We start from the raw sequence: 12,389 nt of genomic DNA on the forward strand, positions 1-12,389 counted from the left end.
CGAGCGCATTCTTGTGACGGCATAAATAGGGCAGTTCAATCGGAAACGGAGTTGCACAAAAGAGATACCGCGGCGACCGAAAAATCAGTAATGACGACGTCAGCGGCGACGATCACCTTTTTGGGTGAGCGAGGGAGATCTATGAATGTCGTGCTGAATGGAAACAAAACGAGTTGAGCACGAGCGCAGTCAACAACCGCATGATTAGCGGATAGAAAGTTCCATCCCAGGATGATTTCATGAGACGCATGCGGAAGGACGACAAATTTAACGATGTCAAGCACTCCTTGAATCACAACACGAGCAGTGCATGTGGCAGAAGGTTGGACGTGTTGCGAACTCGCTGTGCGTAAAGAAATTTCAAATAGTGGAGTCATCACTTTGTTCAGTTTGTGGCATAATACTTCACTGATTATACGAATAGCGGCACTTGTGTCGACAAGAGCAGTTGTGGCGAAACCGTCCACAAACACGGCAATCTCGTTAGGGGGCGAAAGATGAGGCCTTGAAAATTTCGTCGGTGGCGCAGCTCTTGCCCCAGGAACTGCGACTATTAGTTTTCCTCCTGGGCATGGTTGGAACGGCGAAGCATGGGGGAAGGAGACGGAAGACGGGGTGAAAGAGATCGACGTCGGCTGAAGTCTGGTCGACGTGAGCGGGGGTCATGTGAATCTGGTGTCACATGCGATTCTGATTGCCGAGGTATGTTGCTGGAATGCTGAACATCATTAACATAGAATCCACGGCGACAACAGTAGCGCGCGACATGTCCTGGAATACCGCAGTTGTAGCAGACGGGCCGGTTATCCGGAGTACGCCAAGAGTTTACAGGTGCTCGAGGTGGTGAAAAGGGCCGATTTACCGGATAAACCGAAACTGGTGACCTGTAGTAGTTGGTGGCTGGACCGTATGAAGGGAGCGGCGGTTGGGCAGGAGGTCGGCGGACGGCTTCTGCATAAGTCGCCGGTGCAGCCACTGATATTGGGGATGCGGGCGAAGGGAGAGCCTCGGCAACTTGCGTCTGAATAGCACGGCGAAGTGAGTGGTCCAGTGTTGTGGGGGTCTCGTTGATGGTGGCGACAAGAGAGAGCTGTCGAGCAACTTCGTCCCGGATGTACTGTTGAATGTGAGGCATTAACACGCTGTAGTCGGGGCCACTGCTTTTGTACGACAAGGCCGAAATATCAGCTGTTTGCGTATTAGCGCGACGTGTAGAAATTCGTTGCTTGCGCAGCTCATCGAAACTTTGACATAGCTGAATCACGGCCGTGACGGTCTGTGGGTCTTTGGCCACAAGCATATGAAAAGCGTCGTCATCAATGCCTTTCATTATATGCTTTATTCTGTCAGCCTCCGTCATCCTAGCATCAACTCGCCTACAGAGGCTGATCACATCCTCAATGTAGCTCGTGAAGCTCTCACCATTTCGCTGAAATCGTCCCCGCAGGCCCAGTTCAGCACGAAGCTTACGCATGGCTGGACGACCGAAAAACGAGGTGACGGCCTCTTTGAAAACCGACCAGGTGGGGATGTCGGCTTGGTGGTTCGTGAACCATAGGTTGGCCAAATCCGTCAAGTAGAAGATGACGTGAGTAAGCTTCGCAGGGTCATCCCACTTGTTGATCGTGCTGGCAGGCTCGTACTCTGCCAGCCAGTCCTCGACATCTTGATCTTCAGTGCCGTCCCAGTCAAAAATATTCAATGGGTCCAACTGGAAAATTTCCATTTAAAATCAATGGGTGTTGGACCAGTAGGATTTTCGCCACCCATTGAACATTATCCCGTTCGAATCAATGGGTAAACCCTTATATTCCAAAGGGGGATCCAAGTGGCTCACCACTTCAATGCAACTGGTTCAACAGGGGACCCCATTGGCTACCAGTTAAGTGTGGCTGGTGCTGAGCAATTGCCAGTTAGTTGCAATGGTGCGCACCATTTGAAATTGGTTGGTGACAAACTGGTAGCCCCTTTGGCCTCACATGGCCAGCCCATGAAAACGAAATGGTACGCTGGTGGTTGTCCAATTGGTGTGAATTGGCTAACCCGTTGAATCTAACTGGTGGTCAATTAAATATCCCGTTGATTTCAAATGGTCAACCCATTAAGACTAAATGGTACGCAGGTGGTTGTCCACCTGGTGTGAATTGGCTGACCTGTTGAAGCTAACTGGTGGTCAATTGGAAACCCCATTGACCTCAAATGGTCAACCCATTAATACTAAATGGTATGCAGGTGGTTGTCCACCTGGTGTGAATTGGCTGACCTGTTGAAGCTAACTGGTGGTCAATAGGAAACCCCATTGACCTAAAATGGTCAACCCATTTATACTAAATGGTATACTGGTGGTTGTCCACTTGGTGTGAATAGGCTGACCTGTTGAAGCCAACTGGTGGTGAATAGAAAACCCGTTGACCTGAAATGGTCAACCCATTGAAAATTAATGGTAGGCACGTGGTTGCCCGGCAGGTCTCAGTAGACTAACCCGTTGAAGCTAACTGGTAATCCTGTGGTTCCAGATGTTTGGCCCACTGATCGTAACTGGCATTCCAAACAGCCCCCAATTCATTCTAGTTGGTAAGCAAATTCAATGTGGCTGGTAACCACATGACTTCCCACATTGTTGCAAATGGTCAGCACTTTGATGGTAATTGAGACTCCAATGATTCCATATGTTTCAATAAAAGGTTGAGTTGGGCTAGTTGATACATACTTGGATACATGCAGCGCGAACTTAGACAAAGAACACAGACAAGCGCTCGTCTGCGTTGTGACTCTCTGGTCTTCGACCAAGCTGCACTGCATGTATCCAGATGATTGGCCCAGTGACAAAAGCTGGTGTTTAGCCAGTCACCATTCTACCTGGTAAGCCAATTTAATATGGCTGGCCATTAGTTTCTGGTAAGCACTTGGTTGACGCTAAATTGCTAACTGCATTTCAGCCAGCCAGTGGTTGGTATACAGAGAGAGCCAACTGAAGCTAAGTAGTAGTGTAGTAATTGCAGTCTCTTGGCTGACCTATAAACATGATTATCACATTTCTGCGGATGCAAGTAGAAAATGACAATCCTGTAGAAGGCTGGCTGTCATCACACTGCACTTCATTAATTGCAATTTCACAACACAGTGGAAACAGCACAGGCTGGATTACCTAGTGTGAATGTGACATTAATGCACACTCAAATGCATGCACATACAAGATAAAAACAATGGTAGAGAAAAAAAAAATATGAAAGAATGAAAATTTATTCACACATTCCATAATATTTACACTATTTAGAAAATGCACCAATGGTCCTCCTCTGTTAAACTTCCGCAACGCCCTGGTTGTCCTTCGCCCTGCAAATGTTTTGCAGAATTTATACATTTAGTCAGCCACACAATGGCTTACATTCTTCCAAGTCTAGATGTGATTTAACATAAAAACATTAACATAAAAATAGCTATGCATGTTGAAGGGGTACAACAGCTGTGCCAATTACGCGAATTTGATACAATTCCCCGCTTTTGCGCCGAGCTGCCAAAACCATATTGCGCCACGCTGCGCCAAAATGCCAGACGAGCCTCCAAATTTTCTCAGTCTCTTTCTGTACATGCATGTTGCAAGCAGATGAATATGGCCAAGTTTCTCTTAAAAAAAGGGGGGGGGGGGAGTCCTTTGACACAAAGAACACACTTATCTTACCGCTTGGCAAGCTTCTCAATATCTGAAAGCTTCTCAACAATGAAGTGGTTCATCTGTTTGACTGCCAACGGCAGTACTCCTGCAGGCACGCCTTGATGCTCCAGACGTGCTCTGTAGCAGTCTGAAACAACAAAAATTATCAATAAATAGCCTTGAAGAAACCAGCTGCTTAAAGAACTAATAGCATCGATATTACTTTAAGAACACAAAAGTTCAAAATTGAACTTTTAGTCATATTTCTTGATGCAATGAAGTGTTATATGCTGAATGGCCTAGAATATGCCTTAGCAGCACAGGCTTGAACAATACAGAAAGCATTCTCCAGTTAGCAAAAGTGTTCCGTTCCAGCATTTATTAGAAAAAGGAAACTGCGAACTTAGCGTGCACATGCACAAAAATAATCTAAAAAAGTAACATTTCACAGCTCTCCACTCGCACCATGTAACTGTGTGGATTTATATAGTGCAGGAAGAAAGCAGAGAACACTATTTCTTTTTTTGTCATTTTTTATGAAAGAGATATAAGTTATGATGAAAAAAATGCTGGCAGTCTACACACTAGCTCTATTGTTGGCTTTTCTTTTTTTCGACTATCTTTTTGAACTACCAGTGCATTTAAGAGACTTAAGACTTTCACCTGCCTGCACTCCTGACTAAAACAAATGAATTTAATAGTAAGTAAGAGGCAAGGTGTTGGGTCACATTTTTACAACTACATAGTTTATGTAAAATTGTGTTCATAACTGAAGTCAAAGCAGACAGTAAAGTTTGTAGTGGCTTCAAAATAGACTCAATTGCAACCGAGCTTTGCTGTGATTTCATGTACTAAGAATAAGATTGGTTCAATATGCATTCCAAGAGACTGTCTGCACACTTACCACGCATTACGTCCAACTTCCACGGTGTTAGGGGAGCCTTGCGTGGACGGTTAGGGTACCGTGGACAATGTTTTCCTGCATAACAGATATCCACAACAACGAATTCCCCCGTTACCAACTGACACACACTATGCTTTTGTATTATAACCAACCATGCAGGGAGCGCTCCTTAAGGTTGTCTTTCGACCAGATGGTGACTAGCAGGTCCTTGACAAATAAGGAATCCTTATGATGGGACTGCACATGTTCCCATGCACCTTTCTTGACCATAAGCCCTCGTCCAATGTCCACCTGCACGGAACATATGCATTCTGAAGGCATCCATGTGCAGTGCAACCTGTATTGCATATCATAAACAACAAAGGTCTATTCATTTCACCAGCACTTTGTCAGCCAGTTTTGTGGTGCTGCACTCTAGCATTCTTTCTATGAACTGCACATGGTGGTGTCAGCACCACAGTATTCATTGAGAGAAAGTGCAGCCTTTGTGCAAGACCAGTTTACAAAGTGCCTGCACCTTCTCAGTGAGGTTGTGCTGAATCCGCGCAGCACGAGATGGCTAAAACAGCAGCAGACAAGGCCAAGTGTATTCCTTAATATTTCTGTCCAACAAGTACGTTAGTGAAGTTGTTTTAGTAAGTTGTGTTGCTGACAACGAAATTCATTTTTTTTGGTTGTTCATAAGTTCTGCTTAAAATTTACACATATCTATAATGATCACTGAACTCTTTTTGGAATGTCTTGCTCAGCTGTGCAGAGACAAACTTCTATGACAAGTAATCTATAATGCTCAATCTTGCTTTATATTATTTTAACATGCTTTCAAAAGAACAGTTGTTTGTAATTTGGACAGCTGCACATTATTGACATTCCAGATAGAATACCATTGTTTCACTGTCATTCGGTTGCGGATTGGATGAACCTGGGCGAAGGGCTCGCTCTGTCAAGGTGTCTTGTAGATCCTCAGACACGGAGGGGCTCGACTGGCTGCCATCCATGATCCTTTTCATAATTCTGCAGCCTGCATTTATACATGAGGTGCCGTGCTGTTTGCATTGCCCAGAGAGGAAAAAGAGCTGACAAAATATTTTCATTAAATTTCATCAAACAGCTGTAAACAATAGCCATTTGCAGTCTAAACTCGAAATATCTTCACTTAAAGACTGCCGAACGTTTTATGGTAACAAGCTGTACACACTGCTAAATGTCAGAAGAATGGCATTAATGCTTTCACAGCACAAAATCAGTACAATGAAGACATTTTCTGCTTCATACCTTTCATGTCTTCCAGTGCAGAAATAACCTTGTCCTGAAGCTCCATGTTCAGTCTTCTGAGTTGAGCCATCTCCCTGTCTTTTTCTTCATTTTGTTTTCGCAGTTGGCGAATGATGGTAGATTTTTTCTCTACCTGCTCTTCAAGGTTATCAATGGTTTCATGAGCCCCCTGAAGGCGCCCACTGTCCATTGCTTCTTTGTGGTGCTTTTTAGAATGTGGCCCATCTTGATTTTTCGCCTGCCTCTTCATATTTTCTTTCTTGCTTTTTAAAAGCTGAAGCAGGCGTGCCTCTGCACCACTTGTTGTTTTGTTTTTCGTTTTTTCTTTGATAGGGCTCTGGGCGAAAATAGAAAATAACTTGTTACACACTGTTTACACAAGTGTTGACAGGACCTTTTGTAGGAGGTTTAGATAATAATTTACCTCCGCTTCATTCTCGTAGTCCGAAGACGCCGGCGAATAAACCCTCTTCGGAATACGCGTTCTCTCTCTGGCCTCTGTCTCCGCGAAGTCCTCCGATTCTGGAAAACGTGAGGGCGGATTGCAACATTAACATTTACTGAGTTAGTGTCACATCATCCTCTGACGCGTGCACATTTCACGATCTCTAGCATGCACTTTTATTAGTTTTATTGCATTGTAAATTAACCATCGAACCTCGTGTGAATGCTTAAGTACCGTTGTAACACAACGTCATATGCCGCGAGCGAAATAGTAGCGTATAGACCTTGTCATTAGGTATAAAAGCTGCAGTGCCACAAACAAAGGCGCGTCCTACCGCAAAAGGGCCTTATATACTCCAGGCTGATATACCCGACGCTGTTGGTATCTCTCTGCGGCCAGGTAAATACCAGCGTCATCTCCGTAGAGTTTTCAGGTATATGCATAAATTAATAATGACACCATACTTATTTGCGATTGCACGCGGTAAATTAACAAAATGAACTATGCTAGTGGAGATTATCGATAAAATACTTTGTAGTTACTAACGGTGAACAGTGCTTAGCAGTCAGCCAGGCCAAAGAGAATGCATTTCGCCGGCAACATATCAAACAAAAGCAGGCTTACCTCCCAGTGCCAGAATCCGGGCCCTATAGTAATCGCTGTCTCCACTGTCGTCCGTCCATTTGACTAAATAGAGGGATTTGGACTTGAAGTCTTGCTGGTGACGGGGGAAGAAATCTTTAACGTCTTCTATTGGCACCGTTCCAATTTTTTTATCATCTTCGTACCGGACTCGAACGTGGGTAATCATCTTGCAATGCTGAAGAAAACATCTACACACGTGCGCTACAGCTGGTCAAACGCTGGTCGCACACAGCAAGCAACAAGGGTCGACCGCAGCTGCGGATCTGATAGTTTGTCAATGAAAATGTTATTCTTCATTATAAGTAAACAAAAAATCAGAATAATTTTAAAAGTATTTTTTTACTTTTATAATGTTTGTTTAACGCTACGCTGTTTCAATCAATTCACATGCAGACTGCTGGCTGCAGGGTGTCTATGCAATATGGCAGCCGCTGTGGCCGCAGGCAGCCGGTGCACATTGTCCTATCGCTTACATCGCCGTTTCTGTACTTCGTGTCCCGGAGTGAAATAAGCCGTCTTGTTGCTTCAAGACCTCGCGATGGAGCGCGGTCCGAAGAAAAGAAAGAGAGGACCCTACAAGACTTATTTAAATCCCAAGTCTCAGTTCCAGCTACCAAGGAGCACCGCACGCGCTTGCCCGCCGACCGTAAGTTCTGATCATTTTCAACATGGATGGGCACTTTCGATCGGGGTTTTAGCTTGATCCGGGCCCTGCTGGTATCAGATCAGCGGTTGTCCACAACATTAATCTGCATGTTGCTCAACGACTTCGATCGTTGCGCCGTGTTTTACGGTCTTCCTTTTTACCACCCTTTATAGTTCTGCCCGCGAATGATCGAATGTGCTCGGCCGTGTTAAATTGCTATTTTTTATCAGTGCATTTTCTTTTTCATTAATTTAGCGCAGCAATTTAAGTCCAAATCTCATTATTTTCTTCTAGGGTGCCAGCCCTAGCATGCCTTCTTCGAGTGATGAGGCAGACAGCGACACTGAAAGGGCAGATCCACCAAGTCGAACAACATCACTGAAGAGCCGGAATAGTCACATAGCTAGTCCGGGCTCCGAACGTCCGGAAAGTGAAGAAGATTTCCCCGAGTCCGATAATGAGCCGGTAAATTGAGCTGGTAGTAGAATGCTACGAGAACTATTGTTTCTATACGATAAACCGTTTACTATATCGGCGCACTTGTTCTATCACAGGTAACGTCAAGTGGAGGCCGGTTAGGCTCGTCAGCTGGCAGTGCTATGGAAGCTCCTGCTGCAGCCCCTGAAGCACAAGAGCAGAGGAACAGCGCTGATCCGTCACAGAAATTTCCTGCACGCGAGCCTCACGCCCCAGCAGATGAAGTTATTTTACTAAGGCTTATCAGTTAATTAGTAAGCATACACATGCTATTTTATGCTTATGTATTACGATGGGAAATTATAAATTTTGGTTGGTTTTTTTTAGGACTCTCCACTTCAAGACGGCATTGCAAGCCTTTCTGACGCAGATGATTCGTCACTGTTTGATAAGGATGAAGAGGTAACTTTTACACACTAGTTGCACTCTACAAATATGTGCAGCTGGAAGATTCACATCCACTAGAATAGCCTTGAGCAAGTGCATTGGCACTGTGGTTTTCTCTTGCATAATCAGTTCAAGACGAGTTATCACTTGGGACAATAAACTCTGGGAACAACCTGCAACAGGTTTTCAGACCATGTTCTTAACACTGTCTGTTGTCATGTAATTTACGTGCTATGAGTGAACTAGCACAGCTAACTAGAATAGGCAGATTGGGTTACTGTGGCACTAAATGCTTCTTTTTTTTTTTCTTCACAGGAAGCTTTTTCAAGTGACCATGCTTCACAGCAAGGTTTCCCTGGAGATTTTCTCACATTAGATGATGACATGGTGTGTTTGTTTTCACTGGAAATAACTAGATTTATGGTCAGGTTTTAAGGGCACTACTTTCACAGGCTCTTTTATGTACTGGAAAATGTCTGTGTAAATTGGGCACTGTTAAGAGGGACACGTAGCGGTGATTTGGTGAATGATTCATTTCAAGATCACTGGCTCTTTCATTTTAAAGAATATCTCACCAGTTGGTCTGTAAAAAGTTATCAGCCTAGCAGGCATGATATTTTGTACTGATCAATAACAGAGTTGTTTGCTCATATTCATTGGGCTTATCACGGTTCACTATAACTGAATTCTGTGATAGCTTCATTGACGAAAGCTTTTTTTTTTTTTACTTTCAGCAGCCTGCTGCAGATCCAGTGACAGAGCCTGATCCATCTTGCAAGGCACGCTTTGGAGACCTTTTTACACAACTTGTCACTGAGAAAGTGGTTCTTTCGAAGGGAGATATTCTCCTAATGGCACTAAAGCATGCTGTGAAGAATAATTTGACTCTTTTGGGTTTAACTAGCTTAATAGATTTAATTAACAGAATTTTTGATAAACCTATATTACCTCACTCACAGTATCACCTACATAAACTTTTTAGCGAAACTGGCACCACTATGACTTTTTTCTTTTTTTGTCCGAGATGCTTTTCGCATATTGGCAGTCTTGAGACAAATTCTTACTTGAAATGCTCGAAGTGCAGTCACACAACTTTTGTGTCTTCCCTTTCGGATGCCCCCTTTTTTGTCACTCTCGATGTGGAGTCGCAACTTCAAAGGCTACTTAAGGACTGTGATCTTCTTGATTTAACAAAGCCCCTTCCGACGAATGGGACATTTTCAGACATCTGGGATGGTACAATGTATCGTACTTTTGTAGCCGAATCTCAACACTGTGGACCAAGAATCAGTTTCTCGTTGAATGCAGATGGGACCCCGCTTTTCAAATCAAGTGGGACATCAATTTGGCCCATCCAGCTAATTGTTAATGAGCTCCCTCCACAGCAAAGAATGTCCAAATTGGTCCTGGCCGCATTGTGGTTCTGGAAAGAAAAGCCAAACATGGCACTTTTCCAAGGTACTTTTGTTGAGAAAATGAACGAGCTGTGTGAGAATGGCGTTGAATTACAACGTCAAGGAAGGGTTGAAAAATATAAGGTCTATTGTATCTGTTCAAGTGTAGATTCTGTTGCTAGGGCACCGATGCAAGGTGTAACCCAATTTAATGGGTATTTTGGATGTAATTGGTGTCTCCAAAGAGGTGAGAGAGCTGGCGGGGCAACTAAATACCCAGTTGAGGAAGTTGAACCCACAGAAAGAAGTGAGCTCCAAATGCTAAATGACATGGAGATTGCTTTGAAAGGGGGGGTGCCTGTGCAAGGAGTCAAAACAGTGTCACCGTTGATAAACCTGCCCCATTTTAACATAGTGTGGAGCTTTGTGCCAGACTATATGCACTGTGTCTTGCTGGGGGTAGCGCGCCAGTTCCTAGAATTGTGGTTCAATTCTGATAGTGCCTGTTCAATAAGCCGACATCAGCACATAGTGGACCGCAGGCTTATGTCTATTAAGCCACCAATGGATGTGAAGCGATTGCCGAGGCCGACAAAAGAGCGGAAATGGTGGAAGGCCAAGGAACTTGAGAGCTGGCTACTTTGTTACAGTGTCCCTGTTTTGCATGGCATTCTTGAGAAGCCATACATGCAACACTGGGCTTGCCTAGTTGAAGCCTTGCACATAATGTTGCAGCGTGCAATCAGCCCAACTGAGCTCACCATTGCCGAGGGGCTATTGTTGGAGTTTCATGTGCGTGCAGAACTGCTGTTTGGCAAGTCAGTCATGACATTCAACATGCACCAACTGACTCATATAGCAAAGAGTGTGCGCCACTGGGGACCACTTTGGGCACACAGTGCGTTCCCATTTGAAGCTGGGAACGGCAGCCTAAAAAAAGCTGTAAAAGCAGCTAACGGAATTCCCCATCAAGTCTGCCGAGTCCTACAGATGGAAAGCATGGTAGTAGAACTTCAACGGCAGGCTATCAGTCCAAGTGTAGCAGAGTACTGCTCGTCTTTTGATGGCACAAAAACGCAAAAAAGCGTACTTAGTAGTGGTGGCTACCGTTTTTTCGGACACGGTTCCCGACGTGCATCAGCAGGTTTGCAGCCATCTTTACATGACACTACCCTTGAGTTCACCAAATACAGAAGAATGTTGGCGAAGGGATCAATTATCACTGATAGCATGTATGCATCTAACAAGAGGACCAATAGCTCTGTTGTTGAACTTCAAAATGGGCATTTTGTTATTGTTGAAGAAATATACCATGGCAGCGACAACAAAGCATATATATCTGCAAGGAAATTAAGCTGCAGTCCAGTGATGTACAACTTGGTGGCCATGTCACATGTGCTGAAAGTAAATCACAAGGCAGCGAATACATCACTGGTCGAATGCTCTGAAATCAGAAAGGTGGTTGTGTTTGTGGAACTCGAAAGAGCTTCCTATGTATGCTTCCCTCCAAGTTCCTTTACATTGTAATGTATTTGAAGTGAAGAACCTATGCTGTGTAAGTTTTAAAGGAACCCTGTTTAGTGCACACTATGCCTCAAAACATGAGCGTTTTTTTATGTGAGTGGCCCTTGAAATGCCTTGAGGCGATCGACGTGAAATCGCCACCCGTGACTAGTTAGCTCTTCTAGTAGGCAAGATGTTTGTCATGATGACTCATACCATTGAAACAATTCCGTTTGAGTATATATAATGTATATAGTTCATCAAAAAGTATATAGTGAATCCAAATGTAAATTAATAAACATTGAGTATGTTATGTATATATAACATTGCCACGTCTATATATGGTAATAGAAGATTTGTACGGAGGATTCGCGGGTGACCTGATCATCTCCAAGCAAGCTCACCTAACATCATTCACTTTCTGGATATGGTGATGATTTTTTGTTTCACGATTATGTTTCAATGCATGGTGACAACATGGTGTACCTCATAAAAATTGTTCTTTAGAGCAGTCATGCCTGTGTAGCTCATGAACATACCAAGAAAATGTTTTTAAATGTGCAGTGAAAATGGTTATGTGTGGGCCCGCACATGAGAGCCTCCCCGGCTGCATATTTGAGACCACTGATATAGAGGGATTTATCGTGCTGTGCAGATTAAATTGATTGACCACATGGCTGTGACAAATTGTGAAATATCTGTCTGTAAGCCAGCTTGCTCTCTAGGTTTGATTGTTTTTGGAAATATTTTTTTTTCGTTAAAGTCTAGTGTTTTGCATATTGTATTAGGTATCTGAATATTACCGAAAAGAGATCGGTGGGTCTGAATTTCTTTAAATTTATTATGTCTCTTTTTGTGTGTATTAATGTTTTATATTTGCATTGTGTACTGAATGTTTTCCTATATTTATTCAGTGGGTGCTGTATTTTTTTTATTCTTACTGCTATTGTATTCTTTATTTTAGTGTGTGTGTCGGGGTACTGCAATATTACATGACGCTTTTTATTCTTTTTCATACAAGTTCAGTCTTGTACACTATGCATAGAATGTGTGCTTGT

At 43.6% G+C, this 12,389-nt stretch overlaps 2 protein-coding genes across 6 annotated transcripts; one reads left to right on the forward strand and one right to left on the reverse strand.

Moving 5' to 3' along the window:
* Positions 1-3,225: 3,225 nt before the first annotated feature.
* On the reverse strand, positions 3,226-7,222 carry LOC119170839 (uncharacterized). Its single transcript, XM_037422105.2, has 8 exons — positions 6,904-7,222; positions 6,259-6,356; positions 5,835-6,171; positions 5,444-5,580; positions 4,712-4,850; positions 4,560-4,634; positions 3,683-3,803; positions 3,226-3,336 (listed from the first exon to the last, which is right to left on the reverse strand). Exons 1-8 carry the CDS (start codon positions 7,088-7,090, stop codon positions 3,303-3,305), a joined length of 1,128 nt encoding a protein of 375 aa, XP_037278002.1. The 5' UTR covers positions 7,091-7,222; the 3' UTR covers positions 3,226-3,302.
* Positions 7,223-7,313: 91 nt separating this feature from the next.
* Positions 7,314-12,133, forward strand: LOC142796131 (uncharacterized). 5 transcript variants are annotated; one of them, XM_075886223.1, is made up of 6 exons: positions 7,314-7,570; positions 7,865-8,035; positions 8,125-8,301; positions 8,375-8,449; positions 8,750-8,821; positions 9,169-12,133. In XM_075886223.1, the coding sequence occupies exons 5-6, from the start codon at positions 8,819-8,821 to the stop codon at positions 11,353-11,355; spliced, it is 2,190 nt and encodes a 729-aa protein (XP_075742338.1). In that variant the 5' UTR covers positions 7,314-7,570; positions 7,865-8,035; positions 8,125-8,301; positions 8,375-8,449; positions 8,750-8,818; the 3' UTR covers positions 11,356-12,133. The 5 variants fall into 5 exon arrangements, 4 of the variants coding, with proteins under 4 accessions (XP_075742338.1, XP_075742339.1, XP_075742340.1 ...); XM_075886224.1 differs by having other exon boundaries at positions 9,172-12,133; XM_075886225.1 differs by lacking the exon at positions 8,750-8,821.
* Positions 12,134-12,389: the final 256 nt, after the last annotated feature.

Source organism: Rhipicephalus microplus, unplaced genomic scaffold (assembly GCF_043290135.1).
Source record: "Rhipicephalus microplus isolate Deutch F79 unplaced genomic scaffold, USDA_Rmic scaffold_1164, whole genome shotgun sequence".
NCBI classification, from domain to species: domain Eukaryota; kingdom Metazoa; phylum Arthropoda; class Arachnida; order Ixodida; family Ixodidae; genus Rhipicephalus; species Rhipicephalus microplus.